Source organism: Cydia fagiglandana, chromosome 23 (genome assembly GCF_963556715.1).
Source record: "Cydia fagiglandana chromosome 23, ilCydFagi1.1, whole genome shotgun sequence".
Taxonomy (NCBI): domain Eukaryota; kingdom Metazoa; phylum Arthropoda; class Insecta; order Lepidoptera; family Tortricidae; genus Cydia; species Cydia fagiglandana.
The window spans coordinates 12,256,605-12,278,165 of NC_085954.1; the positions used below are offsets into that span (position 1 = coordinate 12,256,605).

The 21,561-nt window shown below is 36.9% G+C and overlaps 1 protein-coding gene across 1 annotated transcript; it reads left to right on the top strand.

Annotated features, from left to right (window-relative positions):
• The first annotated feature begins 467 nt into the window (after positions 1-467).
• Positions 468-17,492, top strand: LOC134675913 (uncharacterized). The gene is made up of 4 exons (XM_063534258.1): positions 468-585; positions 8,818-8,943; positions 14,228-14,352; positions 17,367-17,492. Exons 1-4 carry the CDS (start codon positions 559-561, stop codon positions 17,371-17,373), a joined length of 285 nt encoding a protein of 94 aa, XP_063390328.1. The 5' UTR covers positions 468-558; the 3' UTR covers positions 17,374-17,492.
• The last annotated feature ends 4,069 nt before the right edge of the window (positions 17,493-21,561 follow it).

Sequence of the window (21,561 nt, forward strand, 5' to 3'; positions counted from 1 at the left end):
ATACATACATAGGTACATAATTATAAATCTATTGAGGAACATTATGAAGACGAACCTTGAACCTTGTCAAACAAACATGCGCAACATGCGCTTGAAAGTGAATTTATTCTGAGCCTGCCCAATGGAGACAAGAAGCATTCCACAGGCGGATTGCCTGGACAGTGAAGAAAAGTCCATTTTGCTCATTGATAGAAAACCCGGACATACAAAGATCTAAATCTCAATAAGCCCCAATTCTTACATCACGAAACAATCGTTCACCACCTTCCTTATCTTTATCACTAGAAGAGCACGCGCCGAATAGGTGTATGATAACAACCAGCTGAGTAACCAGTATAAGAAGACCTCTATACAACCAACCATTACACGTAATCGTAGCTCTTATCTATACTGGTTGGTACACATGGCAGTTGGAACAGTACTCCTGGTTATATCATTAATACCCCAGCTTTACATTATAGCCGCCAAACGGTAGTAAAACGCGGGATCGAACGAACCGGAGATTGGTTTGCAAAAGTTCTATTGATTTGCAAAGAAAATTAGTGAGAATTAGTGAAAATGGTGGCGTTAGTGTTTTGTCTATTGGTGAGTTTGTTTTGTTATGTGATCGGCTGTTGAACTTATTGTTTGGGTTTTGCTTTTATTTAAAATAAAGTGCGGATGTTAAAGAGATAGTTTTGTTTAGAGAAATTCGCGTGTTAAAAGCTAGTTTTTGAGCGTTCATAAAAAAGTTTGCACACAATTAAGGCTTTCATAAAATTTTCAGTAGTTTCTTATTGTTTTACTAAGTTTTAACTGAAATACTATTTTTAGTATGTTTGAATTTATAAATATGAGTGAATTGCAAAAAAAAAATGTACGTGTAATTAAGCAAAGTTAAGAAGCTGTGATTAGTCTTAACTTAATTGATTCATTTGTGTTACGCAAATTAACTATGTAAATTGTATTGTATTTATTGTAAATACTTAATTCGTACACATATAAGTCTATAGCATACGCTAACATACTCTCATGCATCTAACTTAAACAGAAATGGCTTAACTATGGTAACACAATTGAATCAATTAACTTTAGACTAATTACAGGTGCTTAACTATATACACATTTATTGCAATAATCTTTAATCATTTTTAAAAATGATTTTCGTTCGTCTCGTTGGATTTCTAGGATAACTATTAAATAAACCTCAGTCAATAAGTTAATTCTACGCATATTTTTCCAACTAAAACCAAACAGGCTTATGGGTCAAACAGATCACTGTGTTACGTTCTTTCCTGTAGACATACACAAGAGTTAAGGGCTATAAAGGTTAATTTTCTTATTTAACCCTTACCCACGTCAAAAGGTCCTCCTTTTATTTACAGAACTATGATGAAATCATTACTTACATGCCCACAAGCTGTTAACTATTGCCCACAGGAGAGAAAAATGTACAGTTCGCGCGAACACGCTATTTTTCTCTCCTGTGGGCAATAGTTAACAGCTTGTGGGCATGTAAGTAATGATTTTATCATAGTTATCTAAATAAAAGGAGGACCTTTTTACGTGGATAAGGGTTAAATAAGAAAATTAATCTTTATAGCCCTTAACTCTTGTGTATGTCTATAGGAAAGAACGTAACACAGTGATCTGTTTGACCCTTATATCGACCGGGATATGAACGTTGATTACCTTTTGTATTGTTTTCGAGCTTCCAATCGATATTATAATAGCTAAACTAACCGTGAATGCAAAACTGTTAAATCCAAACCGTTCAATACCTATATTTGGGCATCTTTTTTTCGAGCCTATAAGGTGTCCCACTGCTGGACAAAAGCCTCCCCCCTAGACCTCCAATCCTCCAGATTAAGTGCAGCATCCGTCCAGTTGCTGAGAAATGCGTCCAGGTCGTCCCGCCGTCTCCTCTTAGGCCGACCTTGCCGGCGTTTACATTGTGGCACCCACTCCGTGCCACATATTTGGGCATAGTTAAACAAAATCTAACGATAAATGATAACGGCGTAATAACTGCAAGTATTTGAAAACGAGGACAGAACCTACATTTAATTCGGCACAACAAACGTATCACGGTACGTCACGGCATACGCAGTACAGCCATAGTACCTTAGTTTAAGAGTCCCCTGTAGTCCAAAGGACTCGAGCCTTTTAGCTCTTTTTAGGGCCTCGTCTATTGACGCCTAAAAGGCTAAAAGCCTATTTTACTAATTAAATAGAAATAGGGCCCGTATCTAACGTAAAAGTGACATTGGTTGCCCGAATTGCGCTGCAAAAGAGAACTAGTTGCTATCTAAACTATAACGTATCTAGAATGGATCTAGTATGTGTCGTTTCTTATGAATATATTGAACTTCGAATACGGCAGTTAGGCTTTTAGCCTTTTAGGCGTCAAGAGATGAGGCGAGCCCTAAAAAAAGAGCTAAAAGGCTTGAGTCTTTTGGATCACTAAGTCCCCAGCAAGCTCGGTTCTCCATAAAAATGTAGTTATGCTCTCATTTTAAAACGACTAGCTAGATTTCTGAAACTTTGTACTTACAACAGGATAAAGGGATCTCTATGCCTGTAATTAGTTTATGTAGCTTCATATACCATAGTAAAAACGAAACGAAACGAAAACATAGTTAAAACGAAATAAATATCTCATATAAAGTCTATTTCAATAGAACTTGCTAACTATGTAAACAAACAACGTAATTTTGTTTTATCACTGTTTCTCTTTGAATTTTCCCACCATCACATCAAATACCATTGAAACCATACACATATACACTATTGAAACGGTCCGTTCCGTAAAATACATAAATATGTAACTGTATCTTGGATATTTAATTTTTTTTTTATCTACGTATTTAGAAGGAGCCTTTATCTATGGGACATGTCGGCTCCGTTGGGCCTCTTTACAACAACATTACATTACTCTACATTACATTCGTGTTGCTAGATATCAAAGATATTTAATTAAAAGTTTAAAATGGTTTCATAAGTTAGGTTATTAGGACCTGATGGAATGGCGGTTTTGTTTCTTTTAAATTCTACAATTGTCTATGATGGGTAGCGTTGTGACTAAATTTTGTAATATAAACCCGCTACACACTACCCAACCCACGTTCTGTACCTACCGCCGCGGTTATAAAATACATCAATACATCATTCTTAAGTACTAATTTGTCTTCTGATCGTGATTAAACAAATTAAAAATAAGTAACTACTTGTTTTTTACTTTTGGTATTTTATTATTCGACATGGTTTGACATTAGTAAAGTATAGTAAGTAGGAGTCTTGCCCATCACTAGTAAATTGATCATTCAGAGACAATTTCAATATGGCGGTTTGTTTACATAGTTAGCAAGTTCTATTGAAATAGGCTTTAAAACTAGTTTCTGCTCTACTTTCGTTTGTTTTATAAACTAGTTTATAACCTGTATAAACTGATTACAGAACTAGATATAGGTACCTCATGTTATTATTGGTGCAAACTTTTACTACAACCCAACACGTAGTTTTAAAATGAGAACGTAACTATTTTTATACGAAGGTGAAATTTCGCTGAAGACTCTTAACACATTCACTGCCTCCGACGCACAATCGCACATGTGCGTTCACTGACATACAAGTTTGTTCCTAGGCCACGCCCCGGGCAGTGAATGCGTTAAGTTCTGATTTAAATTATCCGTGACAAAAACTTACACACAATATAAAAGATGACTCACGCTAGACCGGGTCAATGGCTTAAAGGACTCGCATCCAGGCCATAATTGTTTAAAAAAAAAAAGACCGGGTCAAAAACTTCAAATTACTCAGTACATATAAATTAGCATAAGATGATTCTTGTAACTGGTGTGCTTGTTGCTAGGCCTACGCACTTATTTGAATAAAGAATATTTTCAGTTCGTAGTCTCACATAAGTAGCAAATTTAAGATAACTGTTTGGGGTTAAAGCTATAATCTCAAGATTGAGAGCTAAGTTACATACCGGGTGTGGCCTGCAACACGAGCAAATAATTAAAACATAGATTGTACTCCTTAAACGGTGACACTTTTGTTCAACAACTTTTAAAAATTATGAAGGATTTAGACTCCCTATTTTTCATACAAAATAAATAGTATCTCCAATGGACGCCATCGCTAGGTCATATCATTGTGATTGACGTTGCTTGTCACTCCTTAAACATACCAGAATTCGCAATACATTGCGTCTTAGAATAAACTTCAAAGTGTATTAAAAATCAAAACAAAAGTTATTTTTAAAAGTCGCTGAACAAATGTTTGTCAGTATGAGGAGTACAGCTTAATTTTTTGCTTATATTACAGGCCACACCCGGTATATCCTGTGATACATTTGGCTTTATTATGTATTAAGGATCACACTGTCTTCCCAGCGATACCCGCGGGCCGACCCACAGGACGGCTACCAGTCGGTCGTCCCAAGAACGCCCTCTTGACAGCCCGATCCTCTCCCATTCAGAGGGCCTACCGCGAACGACGTTCAACATGTCGCCTCTCTGTCGCACTTGTAAATTCGTACGTAAGTGTGACAGGGTGGCAACACGTCGAACACGGTTCGCGATAGGCCCTCTGAGTAGGTGACTAAACCAGCGATTGCGCAGGATCGGGACAGGTGACACGCTCTCGTTTCGGAGGCCAAGATTATTTTTGGACCACTGAGCCAAAATAAATGGCTCTGGGTCATACACCGTGTTTTATTGTATGCTTAAAACCGCTTTCACACTGACGTCCAGTTTTTCGTGGGTACGGTTTTTTGCAGGATCCCGTTTTAGTAGTATACCTATACTACTTACTAGTAATATAGTAACTTTCACACGAGCATTCTGTTTGCGGGATCCTGCATGCATACTACAGAAAACTGGATCCTACAAAAAATCGTACCCGCAAAAAACTGCTCGTCAGTGGGAAACAGCTCTAACTTGTTCGCGTCTTTCTTATAGACATCGCATTAAAGGCTATAATTATTAATCAGAAATTTATAAGGTTAAATTAGAATGAGCCTTCATAGCGCAAGGGCTTAAAGTCAAGAAGGAATTGTCATCTGAAGAGTCGTAGGTACTTAAACCTTATTGCTGTTGAGCCACGTAGCGTCAATATTTACTTCTTAGGGGGCCCATTGATCAACAGTCCGCCGGGCGGTATCGGCCTGTCAGTTAGAACTGATAGACCGATACCGTTTGGCGGACTGTTAATCAGTGGGCCCCTTTAAACCAGCATTTTTTTTTTTTAATTTTTTTTTTTATTGGTAAAAGAAATATATACATTTACACGTCATTTTGTTACTTAATTACTATTTACATTTTACTTATTATAGGTACTTATGTGTATACAATTTACAATATAGTTAATATAATATTTGGTACAGCGCTGGGTCAATGAACGATGGATTGTCATTGTCAGCTGACAATAAATAATTCTCAGCGTGGTGATATAAAGCCGAGTTGTCCCATTAGAAGTTGACTTAAAAAATATCCATAACACACAAATAAAAGCTCGTACTAGGATTCAAACCCTAAAAAAAAACGCTGCGCTGCTTAAAAAGCGCTTGTGGCTTAGCTGTAAGAGCGTGCGACTTGCAATCCGGAGGTCGCGGGTTCAAACCCCGGCTCGTACCCAATGAGTTTTTCGGAACTTATGTGCGAAATATCATTTGATATTTACCAGTCGCTCTCCGGTGAAGGAAAACATCGTGAGGAAACCGGACTAATCCCAATAAGGCCTAGTTTCCCCTCTGGGTTGGAAGGTCAGATGGCAGTAGCTTTCGTAAAAACTAGTGCAAACGTTAATTCTTGGGATTAGTTGTCAAGCGGACCCCACGCTCCCATGAGCCGTGGCCAAATGCCGGGACAACGCGAAGAAGAAGACTACATAGGATTCAAACCCTCGCTGCGTATTCTGCGTAGTCGTATATAGAGGGCGCCGCGCCAAGAATAGAGAACTAATATGCAATAGTCTAGTATACGTTCAAAGTCTATAATCAACATATAATAATATGCTGCTATCTCACTAATTGCTATTATAAATAGACGGAGAAAGCCAATTATTAAAGGTGTTGAAGTAACCTTGTTTACTGTCTTCTTGTAAACATCTCACGCATTGTATCGGTGCAAAAATAGGTAGCTTATCTTAAATATGAACTCACTATCGTACATATGCCTATAAACTTACCTGAGTTATTACCATTGTTCGTATTTTTAGCGATGGTTCGTATTTTTAAAAGTAGGCGGAGGTGTAGGTACAGTCAGCAGCAGAAGTTGCTAAGCGGGCGAGGTGTTCAAACTTACCTTGACACGCCCTTATTCTCAAATAAAGTCACGTCAAGGTAATTTTGAACACCTGGCCCGCTTAGCAACTTCTGCTGCTGACTGTAGGAGGGAGGAGTAGGTAGGTGGATGGTGTAAATCCAGGAAATACGAAACTTTCGTCACAAGTTTTGGTACTTGTGAGGGACTTTTCATCTTAGCAAAAAGAAATAAAAGAATAGATAGTATAGAGGGGTCCTGTCATAGTAAATGTTGTAGTCACTGTAAATTTACTGCCATCTATCGACACACGACTATACTCAAAATAAACACGTAATAATTATCAAAAAAATGAATAAAATGGATAAATGATTTTATTATTTTTATATCATTTTGACCCATGTTCATTCGCTGATATCTATGTGTTATGTAATATGAAACGGTGTCGTCACGCCATCTAGCCGAGAATGGGCTAAAGGTGTGTGCGCCATCTATTCGAGAATGACTTTTTCTTGATTTACGAGGCACGTTTTTTTCTTAGACTTCATTCATCTTATACGAAGTTACATATGTCTTTGATCTTAGGATGCGATCCAGCCCCTTAAAAACTTTTTCCTCTACATAGACAACTTAGATAATTAGGTCTTTAATTAATATCGATTATTTATAGAAGTCTTATCTCACCCATCGATTATATTCAAATAAATTTAATTGCTAATTGGTCGGAAAGATAACAGTCAGTGGTAGATTAAAACTTCCGGCGTCCCTAGTTACTTATTATGATGGAAACACGAATCAGTCCGTAGGACAAAGCCATACATATTTATCTCTTCACCTTACACGAGTTTTACTTATCTTACTCAATTAAAAAATACTTATCTTACTTACAAGCCAATTTGAGTTTTAATTATTCGATCAGTTTGCGTTATAGTACCTACTGGCCGCGTGTCCAACATGCCAATAGCTTACGCTCCGTAGCGATCGAAACGCTTTCGCACTAATATGGAATTGTTGTGCATTAATGCCATGATTTGCAGACTATCGTAATAGATAACAGACTAGACGGATGTAAGATAAAAACGAAGGTTCCATGAACCCGACTTCTGAATCTCTTTTTAACGACATATGCAGGTTTCGATCTTATTCCCACTTCCAGTTTTATCCTCTCCATGATACCTATATTGCGACTAAGATGATTAGCGATCTCGAATGACATGACAACTAGAAACCGGGTCAATCCCTATCTATTAATAAGTAATTATATATCCAATAAGCGTAGATATTATATATTTTATTGATATAGATGATAATCTCAGGAATTAGGGCACATTGTTATTGATGTTAAAGGTCGCGTGTTAATCAATCAATATTGATGTAAACGCATAGATTTAACCAGGTTAATCTGTTGAAAGAGTAAATAGAACTATCTTGGATAAAATAATACAATATCGTTGTAAACATTATAGAATGAGAACAGTGTGATAAGGGAAAAGTGTCGACTGAACGAAGATGTAGTGACAAAAATTGAGAATAATTGAGATGGTTTGGACACGTGGAAAGAATGAGTGAAAGAAGGCTAACAAAGAAAGTATAAGTATAAGGGCCCCCCCACATCTGGCGTCTTTCGAGCATCGGCGTCTGTCGGCGTCGGTCCAGCGCTATGGAAAATGACGTCGCTGCACAGTTGCGTCGACGCTGCGTCGACGTTGCGTCGACGGCGGCCATAGAATTGTAGACGCCGACGCTCGAAAGACGCCAGATGTGGGGGGGGCCTAAGGGAGAAGTAGAAGTGGGAGTTGGAAGGGGTAGACCTCGGCGGACTTTCTCGATCAGATCAGGGAAATCGTGAAGAAAGGCCAGGTCAAGAGCACAGGAGGAATGTAATGTAAGTGAAGGAAGCGAAAGAGGTATGACAGGATCGTAGCAAGTGGAAATCCGTGGTCTTTGCCTACGGGAAATAGGCGTAATAGGATCCAAAACCAATAAGTGTGAGTCGTTTCAAGGCTGTATGATAAAAACGTTATCATTTTGCAAAATTAGACATGTTAGTTATCAGATCAATGAGAAAGCAAGCGCTAGCCGGGAAAATTGTGCGTGCAGCCTTCAAACTGAAATAAATTATCGTATCGAAATAACCTGCTAATAAATTAAATATTCTTAATTTTTTATCTATTACGACCTGTCTGGCTAGCCTAGTGTGACTCTGCCTTTGAAGCCGATGGTCCCAGGTTCAAACCCTGGAAGGTTTATTTGTGTGATGAGCACGGATATTTGTTCCTGAGTCATGGGTGTTTTCTATGTATTTAAGTATTCATAAATATTTATACATTTATGATTATTTTATTTCTCTGAAAATAATATAATAACAATATACCTATATAAATTAAATAATTTATTTAAACAAATAAATATATATATTTAGCAGGCAGTTCTATACATTATATTATCGTTGTCTAAATACCCACAACACAAGCCTTATTGAGCATACTGTGGGACTTAGTCAATTTGTGTTTATGTCCTTTAATATTTGTTGTTATATATTTATTATTAAATATCCTTTTATCTTTTTCAGAAACACTCAATAGCCTTGCTGCTTCTAAGCATGTGTCTTGCGATGCTGATCCGGGATTCGAACGCGCGACCCCCCGGAAACCAGGCGACTGGCATCTTCTCCGAGACCGCTCAGTGTAAAACAGACGTAAGTGCCCTTATATTTTTGAAAGATACAGCGGCGGTATCAACGCGGCTGCAGGAAGTGACAGAGTGGCTGACAGTCCATTTCCAACGACAGCAGCACTACCATTCATTTTACTATGGAAATTGACATAACTCCGACGTGTTCGTACTAGTAGTGCAGCTGCGGTCAGAAATGGAATGTTACCATAATGCGGTGCCAGTTGCCATCCGAACGTCTCCTTAAAGATATTCGGCGGGAGACTGCGGCTGCATAAAGGTAACATTCCATTTCTGACAGCAACTGCACTATTGCTCCGACACGTTGATGTTATTGTCAATTTTCACAGTAAAATAAATGACAAAGCTGCACGAAGCATGGTGATTTTTGCGTATTTGGCGTATGGTCTGCAGCGCTGCGGCTGTAGACCGCACGCCAAATCTGTCATCTTTAAAACTGAATTCTTCTACTCCCTGCCCTTATCCCACGTCCTGTGGGGTCGGCACAACATGATTTTCTCTTCCATTCTCCTCTGTCTTTCGTCACCTCAGCACTCACTCCTTTCTTTCTCATATCCTCTTTCAATCAATCTTTAAAACTGAATTCGCACCCAAAAATGAAGATAGTTTATTTTACAAGTAGACATGTTATAATTACGATGCGCTTATGAACGTCAAATAAAGCTACGCCGGCTCTAATCTTACTCCTCAGACCAGAGAAGATTTAAATCGCTCCTAAATTGTAAGTACACCAATATGGGACCGGCAAGAAACTCAAAACAAACCGGCAAAACATAAACTGTGCTATTTTTTCACGATTATTTATCAATGGTTCCGGCAACATTCAACAAATGTATAATAATTATGTCAAATGACAAACGGTATCTATGCAGTGATAACGATAACTTAAGTATATATATTATGTATATACAGTGAAACCTGGATAAGTGGGATCTCAAGGGACGAGCAAATTTGTCTCACTTAAAGAGGTTTTCCACTTACACAGGCTCCCAGTTAGCCAGGTACAAATAAATTTCTGTCTCATTTACAGAGGGTCCCATTAATAGAGGTGAGAATAGAGGATATATCTCAGTTATAGAGGTGGTTAATAAGGTATTTTGTAATTATCTTTAAATGTATAGGTAAAATAATCCTTTAGTAATTTAGGGAAAATATTTTTTAAGTCGGTTTAAATATTTCTTTGAATTTATTTTGAATGATTTTCCATAGGATACATTTTTTCAATTAAATTTGATACGGACTTCATTACGTCTTAGAAATTTATTAAATGAAAATTTGTTTATTCTTGTTACTTATCAAGATTTCAGCTCTCGTTTCAATAGTTTTAACTACATAAAGTAACTAAATGACTTGAAGTCGTTTAGACACAATTAGAGGATTGGATAGACTAAGAGTTAGTAAGAATACCGAAATAGATCAATAAAGTACAAGTTAGAGAGGTCATCGATTGACGTTATCTCAGATACAGAGGTAATTCGTATAAAATTCTAAAAAAACAATTAGGAAAATGTAATCTTATAAATATAGTCTCAGTTAAAGAGGTAAAATAAACTCAGTGTCTCAATTATAGAGGTAAATGTGACTAATCACAACAACTAATCTCAGTTATAGAGGTTCGTTTTTTCTCACTAACAGAGGTAATTCAGTGCTAAAGTGTCGGGACCGCACCATGAGTCCCAGCTATAGAGGTTTCTCACTTATCCAGGTCCCACTTAACCAGGTTTCACTGTATAAACATTACGTCACGGTCCCGTGACTGGACGGCATTGATGAGATAAACTATCGTTTTTTAATAATTATGGGATAAGTTTTATCACCTATTGTTACGTGACAGTTGATACACAATTGAAAAATATAAGATCATAAAATAACGATAAGTACTTATTAAACAATAAACTTATGAGTAAAACTAAATTAAATGACACAGATTATTTGAATACACATGCTGTAATTGTCACCTAGTATTGAGTAGCTGGCTAGCTGGTCCTTAAAAAAATTATAAAAACCTTTAAATAAAGATAAAATTCCGATCAGGACTGAACAATGGATTTTGTCTTGTTGTCTAAAAAGATAGTTCGGTTATAACACTCCAAATCCCGGGCAATTAATATATAATAACATCAGACAGGGGAGGCCTTTGCCCAGCAGTGGGACACAATATGAGAAATGATAATGTGACAATATGATAATGTGAGAAGCATGTTTCTTGCTGCCCATATTATATTTAATTTGTGTAAGTAGTTAAGTTTGTACTAACATTAGACATAAGAATTTATAATATTGTATACTAACAAATTGTATGAGTCATGTTACTCGAATAAATGAAATTTATTATTTATTATATTATTAATATAGGCTAGAAAAGAAAAAAAACATCAAATCAAACAATCTGTGTCATTTAATAGTTAATAATCTTATCACCATTAAATTTCAATGTTATTATGAGTATCATGTCATATTTATGTACCTATAGATATTGCTGATAGACAATATAGGAAAACCTTGAGGCTCATTCTATTTCACTGAAAACTATTGGATTTTTACATACATAAATTACTTTTCAGAGCTGTTTCTCAGTTTTCTCACTGACGTCCAGTTTTTTGCGGGTACGGTTTTTTGCAGGATCCAGATTTCTGTAGTATGCATGCAGGATCCCGCAAACAGAATCCTCGTGTGAAAGTTACTATATTAACACCTATCGGGATCCTACCTATCTAAATCGGGATCCTGCAAAAAACCGTACCCGCAAAAAAACTGGACGTCTGTGGGAAACAGCTTTCAGGGTCTTATTTTACTCGCAGTTGCGCTCGAAACATTTTGAAATATGAATTCATATTAAAATATATGACAGGCACTCAAACATTTAAACCTTTTATTTTTAATAATGGGTGTTTTATATTATGGCTGTCGAAAATCGTGGGTTCAAACCTCGATAATGCAGATAGAGAAGAAAAAAATCGTTCTCGAAAAAAATCCGAGGAGATGGTTTAAAATAAATAGGCAGACTATTTTGTACCGAAAATTACAGACGAGGCGTCTCCGTTTGGTTATATCATCTAAGTTTGATATCAACAATAAGACATAACACGGGCAAGTAAAGAATAATACAAATTATTGTATATTTTGTCCTCTGGAGTCATAAATTTCTCATTATCTTCGTTTGATATCCTTAAGACCTTACTAAATACCAGTTGATATCCAGCCTGGTAACTCTGGCTGGTCATCCACCCGGCTTCATTTGTTTATTTGTATTTAGATTTATTACTCAGATTATTGTTGCCATTTGCGTATCTAAGAGAGACTAATGGTAACATTCCATTTCTGACCGCAGCTGCACTACTGGTACTGAACGCGTCGGTGTTATTGTCAATTTCCATACTAAAATGAACAGTAGCGCAGCTGTCGTTGGAAATGGACTGTCACCTTTAAGATGATTATAGTGATAGACGCTAAGATTTTAAGTTATAAAATTGCGTGAACTTAGCATTGGAATTTACCTTATGTTGGAAAATACCCTAATTACTATAAACTTGCTATCGTTTTCGAATTATTTTTGCCGAATTTCCTTTATATCGGTGCCTAATTGAATTGGTTTATGTGTTTTTCGATTTATTACCTCAACCGAGGTTTTAACACACGATTTTTGACCATCTACTAGGGTTTTAGGTTAAAAGATTGCGTGAACTTTCTTTTGGACTTTTGGCATTTTTAATATGGTAAAGTTTTCTAAATCTTTTCTGTGTGAATGTATGTTCTATTTTGAAGATTTTTGTTCCTTTATCTGAGATTGTAAATATATACGAAATACGCAAAATATAATAAATATAACCTAGTGACAGTGGTGACCTAAAAATGTTATCGTAAGATTACGCACATATTTTCACGGCGATAATTTTGAGGGTTAGATTATTAATCAACTACGTTAATGTTTTTATATCAACAAAAGTAGATAATTATCTCTAATAATATGATTGTGAATTGACATTTTTGCTATAATCTGTTAGCTATTGTGTAGACCGCTCTAACATCTAGCCGCCCATACGTCAAACTTTGCCAAGCAAAATGAAATTTTATTTTGTCAACGCAAAGTTCAAATTAGAATGGAACAGGAGACCTTTTTATAGGTCTCTGGGCGGCTAGAGGTTATGATAAGCACCTGTTGTTACTTGTACCTAAGTCCTAAATTAATAATACCCCTGTATCTATTAAAACGTTTAAATAGATTAGATTTGTTTATATTTCGAAGAAAATGACACTCATATTATAAGGTATTCAGTGTTACTAAGTCAAAATTGTACCAGATGGTACTAACAATAATTATACTCGTACTCATGGACAAATTCAGAGGAAAGCAAAAAAAACGGGCAAGTGCGAGTCGGACTCGCGCACGAAGGGTTCCGTACCATAAAGCAAAAAAAAACGGAAAAAAATGCAAAAAGAAAACGGTCACCCATCCAAGTACTGACCACGCCCGACGTTGCTTAACTTTGGTCAAAAATCACGTTTGCTGTATGGGAGCCCCACTTAAATCTTTATTTTATTCTGTTTTTAGTATTTGTTGTTATAGCGGCAACAGAAATACATCATCTGTGAAAATTTCAACTGTCTAGCTATCACGACAGACGTGACAGACGGACGGACGGACAGCGAAGTCTTAGTAATAGGGTCCCGTTTTACCCTTTGGGTACGGAACCCTAAAAAGATTTAATTACTACATTACAGCACCTTAAGTAATTTCAAAATTAATAATTAAACTTTTCTTTACATCCCTCAAAATTAGTCCATGAGGTATATTACTTTGTGTACAATAATATGTTACTAATATGTTAATAATATGTTGTTGCAATAATATGTTACTGTTCGAAGGCCGCAAAAATATGTGACGCGCTCTTATGACTCTATACATATATAAGATCGTGTCAGATATTTATGCGACCTCTGAAGAGTAACGTATTATTGCAGGTGACTGTACTGACAAACGTTTTGCTTACTTTTTGGGCCTACTCGTGAATGACTTTAAGGTAACAAAAACGTTACTTTTGACACTGACTTATCTAATGCATATCCATTATATCATATCGTATCTAGACCTAATATTTGACGTATCTTAAAGTTCGAATCGGGTCGAGGTCGCAGGAAAGGAAATGTGAACAAAAAAAAATGTACAGTAACTTTTTTGTCATGTAAGAATACTTGTGTAAGGTACAATAGGGCTGACATAATCATGTAACTGATTTAAGTCCCTAAATATAATAAAATAGATATAAATAAAACTTTTTTGTCCCCAGGACGAGCTAGTGGACTTATGCCAGCGCTGCGCCAAGCTAACAAAAGGGAAAGACGCCTACAAGACCTGCTGCTCGGCAGACCTGAACGCCAGGAAGTGGTGTTATGACTACGTCTACTTCGGAAGGTGGGTAAGAGCCAACAGGAGTGGTTCATTTCTCCATACAAACGTACTCGACTGTTTCCTCCGTGGGTTTTGATGCTAGAGCAATGATCTTTGCAACACAGATTAATATTGTCAATACCTGTGTCGGACCGTTTTGCTTTTTTTGATATTTTCGTTTTTTAGAGCGCTAGAGCCTTTCAAAAATGGCCAAAATGGCCTAATTGACTATGCTGCAATGAGAGGCATAGTATTCAAAAGTGATATCAATTAGCCAAAAAAGCAAAACGGTTCGACACAGATAATTTCATAATCATTTAGATTTCCAAGTTTGGTTAGGATTGGTTAAGTTTTGGAGGAGGAAAGGGTCGAGTACGAAACCTCGATTTTTGAAATTTTTACGCGGGATTTTTCGCCTTGTCCTTATCGCACTACCCAACTAGCAAATCTATGTGCTATAAAAGTTGAGAGCACGTTTTTATTTTCGCTTTTTGGTGCTATAAACGGTGTAAAAACAGTCGAATAAAAGTCCTGTAAGCGTTTACTCAACGCGAAAAGGCGCACTTATACAGACTAGAAGTGTTATAAAAATAGAGTAAGCGCTGTATAAGAAGCAAATCGATGCTGTAAGAGTTGAGTAAAAGTTGATATAAAGCGCTTCTAGTGTTTTAATAGCAACGATAGTGCTTTTATTCGATTATTTGTTCTATAAACATTATCAATTTGCTATTACTCAGTGAAAGTGTTCTATAAAAGCAACCGCACTGCTTTTTCTCAGCAAAAATGTTTCGTAAAAGTAGCCGAATTGCTTTTACTCGGCATTTTAAATGTGTAAGAGTGCAGTAAATGCTTTTATTCAACAAATATGTGCTAAAAACGATCTCAGGTAAGCGATTATATTTCAATTATTTGATTAAGTTTGAGGCCTAATCGTCTTCACGTATCTAATAAAACAAAAAGGTACTTAAGTATTTTTTTACTGCTGTCATCCATGACATTTATTTTTACCGTGATTGTGTACATACGTTTTTACTGTCTGTAAGTACACGTAATACAGTAAAACCTAGCGCGAAAAATACTTTATTGATAAAACCAAAGGCACTGGTTCATATATATTCATGGGCCGCCTATTTTCTTAAATTTCAATAAAAAAATATTAATTAAAATAAGTAAAAATTTGCTTACACGATCTAGTTTCTGTTATATCTCATTCATTCGACTATAAGTCGAGTAACTGCGTTTACTGCTACACTTATAGCACATGTTGTCGCCATGTTTATGGATTTATAGTCCGGTGGCCGACTGCATGAAACCCTACCTGATAAAAAAATAGAATAATCGTACTCTGTGGGGGTAGCTGACTTTTAGCAGCTTCAACTGCTCTTGGTCGGCCGTGGCTTAACTTGGCAAATTTTGCGCAAATGGCAAAAAAGTGGTACAAATATTCATCAAAAAAACAAAAGTGGTCAGCTACATCCTGTGTTGGCAGGTTCCTGTGTCCGACCGAATTTGTGGTACCACGTGAGCTACAATTTACTTCATCGAAAAATAGAATGTCACTTGTATGGTAGGATTGCTGCCATTCACGTTTTTTTTAATGGGGACGGACTGCAAAAGCTATCAGGCTAAGGTGAGGCCGACCAAGACATACGTCAACAAATTTAATGTAGGTATTACAATCAGTTTTTTTCATTCTATTTTTCGATGAGGTAAATTGTAGTTGTCACGTGGTACCACAAATTCGGTCGAACACAGAAACCTGCCAACACAGGATGTAGCTGACCACTTTTGTTTTGCTGTCCTCAAAGGCAGCTATCCTACCCTGCAAGTTTCATTCTATTATACGATGGGGTTTTTTTTTTTGATGAATTTTTGTGCCACTATTTTGCCATTTACGCAAAATTTGCGAAATTAAGCCGCGGCCGACCAAGAGCAGTTGATGCTACTAAAAGTCAGCTACCCCTACAGAGTAGGATTTTCTATTTTTTTATCAGGTAGGGTTTCATGCAGTTGGCCACCGGACTATATTGAAACGTACAACATGGCTGACTTGTGCTGTTAATGTAGTTCAAAACTCTTTAAAAGTACTCTAAGCTGAATACATTTTGAATAAAACCTGTAAATACACTTCAGCTCCTATAACAGCGGTTTGAGCCCCATTACCCAAATTATGATATAAGCGCGCTGTTACAGCAGCATTGTTGCCAAATGGTTATTGGATTGCTTTTAATAGGCTTTTATAGCAACAGAGAAGAGAGTTGAGTAACAGTTGTATTAAAGCGCCTTATTCAGACAATTAGCTATTCTATAGCTGTTATATGATTTTAATAGAACAATTATGCTGAATAAAAGTGATTTAGTAGCGCTAATTCAGCATTTATTAAAAGGTGGAATAAAAGTGCTAAAAGATAGTGCTATAAACGTTTATACGACAATACATGATTATAGCACTAATTAGCGAAAATTGCTAAATAGTCGAGTTAACCGCTATTATACGATATATTGGTGTTTCAACAACCGTAACTCGGCTGTTATACGATTACAGGCTGAGTAAATCAATTCTTATACGACGCCGTTAGCGAGACGAGTATATTTACCTAAAATATTTAAAATTCAGCTCCTGTTTCGTCTTAAACCAACTTTAACTTTTTGACCGCCAAAGACGTCAACAGGTACAGCCCAATATCAACCTTCGTGCATTCCAGCAAGGTTCACGATGACGCGCCGTTCAAAAGGTTAAATAAAACTATGTCGAACTTAATACATACTTGGCTGGCGCGATGACCCAAAATGAGTCTTGGCCTCCAACACAAGACCACGCCACTTTGCTCGGCCCAGAGCGGCATCACGCCAGCTTTCGCCGATGCCGAGCTCACACGGAGATCTGCCTCCACTCTATCCAACGATATTTCTTAGGACGACCAACAGGATGGCGTCCAGTTGGTCGACCCAAGTAGGCCCTTTTGGCTGCCCGATCATCACCCATCCTTTTGAACACTGAATACAATATAATCTAAAATATTTTTTTGTATTTTCAGGGAATGAATAAATGCCGAAAGAGGAACCATGACTAATTGTGGCTGAAAAAATTACAACAAAAGAAAAACGAATCAGTAGGTAATATGAAAGACACAACGTAAAAGACTTAGTGTACAACCTCAGTGCAAGCGGCCAGCGGCGAGGGTAATGTTTCGTCGAGCGTCAAGACATGGCGTCATTCGTAAACGCTTGTCCTTAACTGTCATTTTGACATTTACGTTTGTTAGAAAGGGACACAACTCAAAGATTTGCTAAGTTTTTTGAATAAGGGGGTTAGTGGCGAACGGGTAGCAGAGCGTGCAACGTTGCGTCGAGCGTCAAAGAGATTTGAGCAGCGTGTAATGTGGCCACTCGCATATGTTTTCATTTATTTAATATGGACGCTACGTTAGATGCCCCGCTCGGGCGTTTTTTTTGCGACGCAGTATCGGGCCTTTAATAGCTATGAATGAATCAGCTGTTTAACGTATTGTAAAGCGTCGCGGGACCACTAAGGCCAGAGCACACCGGCTGCGTGTGCGTACGCTAAAATATTAGAGCCGTGCATGCACACGTCACGCTTGCGGTGTGCCGCTTGTCATAAGGATCTATACATTACAACGCGCTAGTACACGTGCACGTCTGCGCACAGGCCTTTAACGATAATGTATATCAAGTATAAATGTGCTATGATTGGAACGGGCGATAAAATCCCAACTATACCGAAAAAGAGAAGAATTTTGACGCAATAAATAAAAACTTACGTAAGACAAATCAAATATACTAAAACGGGCCACTCATGTTTTCGGTCGACAATTCAGTCAACTCCAACTTCAGTTGAAGATATGAAATATGTAGAGCAATTTTTGACTTGAAAAACGAGAGTGACCCTATGTACCTATATTTAAGACTTATTTGGGTCATTCTCTGAGAATATGTCTGCGGTGGCGTCTAATTGCCACTCTTCTTTAATTAAATGTATGACATTTTGTATGGGCGTAGACATATTTTAAGAGAATGATCCATTTTTGTTATGCTAAAATGTCGGATTTATGTAAATATATGATGACTCTCGTTAGACCGGGCCGTCTCCAGTCCGGAGTTTCCGGCGCATCGTTTTATATAGAAAGCATCACGTGATCATCTGTCATAGAAAAGTAAGCGCCGGAAGCTCCGGCCCGGACACGGCCCGGTCTAACGTGACTCTTAACTCGCATATTCGGGTAAAACTTTTAGTTTCTAACACTTGTTGTATCGAACTCAGAAATAACTTGACATAGGTACCTTTTTGTATTCAACTTGTAGAATGAGGTTTTTTGTATATCCGCTTTGTATGCGATAAAGTTACTTCTGTGTTCGATGTTAAGGTAAACTACCTATTGCTGGTGTTCCTCTAAATACTAGAACCACAATCTATCAAATGAGATATGAGAGAGAGCCATACTAGTGCCAATTTTTAGTTTATCATCCGATTTCTTTTTTCGTCTGATTTAGGTTAAATTTGGTTATCGTCGGGTGAGAATACGTTTGTGCCATACGCCACTTACATGGTTTGCAGGAGAGCGAAAAGAAGCAAAAAAAAAGTTTTTTTGGAATGTTTTACATTTAGGAAATATTGAACATATACATATATCATTTAGGCATATATGTTTACTATTTATAGTACCTTACAAATATTGTGAATACAGTGGTAATCATGAAATAAAAGCATATTTATTTTTGCCATATCCGTTTTGATGAGTAAATGTTAAATGTATAATGTATGACATGACACAAAAGTTGTGGATATGTCACACTTTTGTGATAATTTTCTGTTGACAGAGTGTAATTATCCTATAGTAAATTCCGGATATGGCACAACATTTTTCAAAAATGGATTTTTTCAAAATCCGATTAGTGTCAATTATAGCATATTTTTTTGTATTTTAGTAATAATTAAAAAACGATTTAACAAACGTATTCTCAGCCGACGTTATAGGTAAAGGATGACTCACGTTAGACCGGGCCGTGTCCGGGCCGGAGCTTCCAGCGCATCATTTTCTATGGAAAGCATCACGTGATGCCTTGCCATGTGATAGAAAAGTAAGCGCCGGATGCTCCGGCCCGGACATGGCCCAGTCTAACGTCATCCTTAAACCTGGCCTTTTTATGTCTAGATTATATTTTGGTTTCCAGAAAATAGGTGGATTTCCTTACTTTGTACTATAAGACATGACCATGACAATTATAGTGAGAATAGTATCGTCACAAAGTCTCCTCTTAGGCTACGTTTCCACCAGAGATGTGCGAGGATGTGCAGCGATGGATGTGTTTGTTAAGAACTAATAGAATTAATTTGTTTTCATAGCTCAGCGTGTAGTGATTCTAATGGTTTTTAATAAGCACGTACATCTCTCGCTACGCATCCTTGCACATCTCTGGTGGAATTGCAGTTTTATGGTAATCATCGGTGCTATATTGAAGTATGTTAGTAAAAGTAAAATGTATTCAAAATTTTATGGATGACTCACGCCAGCATACTAATCGAGGTTAGCAATGTACAAATTGCAGAAATTGCAGAAAAGGTCTCGGAAATTTCAGAGAAATTACATGAAAGAAACTTAGAAAGTTCTCTGTGAGAATGTTCCCATGAGAACTTTAGTATTTTGTGTAATATATAATATTACACGCCACATAACAGTAAAGCGGGCAGGCGAAATATTTAAAATGTGTCTACGTCGGTCTTGACACGATTAGATTGTTTATTAAATTTAAGTTCCAGAGAATATTCTTCATAGAAGTTTCGCAACTTAAGAAACTTCTCCTTGGTGCATTGCTAGTCGAGGCATACTTCGTTTTCTATGACGGATGATCGATGATCACGTGATGATTTGTATAGAAAACGAAGTGTCGGACGCCTAACGCCCGGACCTGAATCGATCTAGTGCGTCATCCTTTATTCATTTTATTATACCGGGTGTGGCCTGTAATATGAGCAAAAAATTAAACCGTAGGCTGTACTGCTCATATTGACCAACATTTGTTCAGCGACTTTTAAAAATTACTTGTGGTTTGATTTTTAATACACTTTAAAGTTTATTCTAAGACGCAATGTATTGTGAATTTTGTTATGTTTAAGGCGTGACAAGCAACGTCAATCACAATGATATGGCGTGGCGATGGCGTCCATTGAAGACAATATTTATTTTGTATGAAAAATAGGGAGTCTAAATACCTACTTCATAATTTTTAAAAGTTGTTGAAAAAACTGTCACCGTTCTCAAACGGTGACAGTTTTGTTCAACAGAGTACAATGTATGTTTTAATTATTTGCTCATGTTACAGGCCATACCCGGTATTAACACCGATGATAATCATTAGAGAAAAATGTGCTATAGTATAAGTTGTGATAATTAAGTATGTATTTAGTATTAAGCTGTATTTGTGATATTAAGTCATAGCTTTGCATTGATATTATTTGCACAGATGTAGGACACCGTTTAGAATTATAAAGAAACGTTAAAGTGAGAAACAATTGTGAGATTATTGTAATTATTTTCGTTAATGTGACAATATGAAAAGGTTACTTACGGAAGCCAGAACATTTCACTGTGGTTTAAAAAAAAACCGGGCAAGTGCGAGTCGGACTCGTGCACGAAGGGTTCCGTACCATAATGAAAAAAAAAGGAAAAAAAAAGAAAAAAAAAACGGTCACCCATCCAAGTACTGACCACGCCCGACGTTGCTTAACTTTGGTCAAAAATCACGTTTGTTGTATGGGAGCCCCATTTAAATCTTTATTTTATTCTGTTTTTAGTATTTGTTGTTATAGCGGCAACAGAAATATATCCTGGTAAGATACAGCCTGGTGACAGACAGACGGACGGACGGACAGCGAAGTCTTAGTAATAGGGTCCCGTTTTACCTTTTGGGTACGGAACCCTAAAAAGTAGTTTGTGTCATGTCATTATTGAACAATTTAAATTAAAACCAAATTATTACTTTGCTAATCTGCGAAAAGATAACGTGCTAGTCAATCAGTGCTAACCCGTTATACTTACTTGCGGATTTTTTACATGCAATTACAATGTAACAACGTAAGTAGAGTAGGTACTACAATTGATAATATTTAAAGTTTTCTTTATACACTTTTTGTCACTATTGACTAATATTTTTTACATTGTTTGCTAAAACTTAAAAGTCCCATTCCATAAACGAAAGGATATTACCTTTACA

Excerpts from the sequence above, each read along its gene's own strand:
- LOC134675913 (XM_063534258.1), top strand. The coding sequence starts at position 559 with ATGGTGGCGTTAGTGTTTTGTCTATTG. Across the intron at positions 586-8,817 it reads CGTTAGTGTTTTGTCTATTG|AAACACTCAATAGCCTTGCT; the intron begins GTGAGTTTGTTT and ends TATCTTTTTCAG. Across the intron at positions 8,944-14,227 it reads CCGCTCAGTGTAAAACAGAC|GACGAGCTAGTGGACTTATG; the intron begins GTAAGTGCCCTT and ends TTTTGTCCCCAG.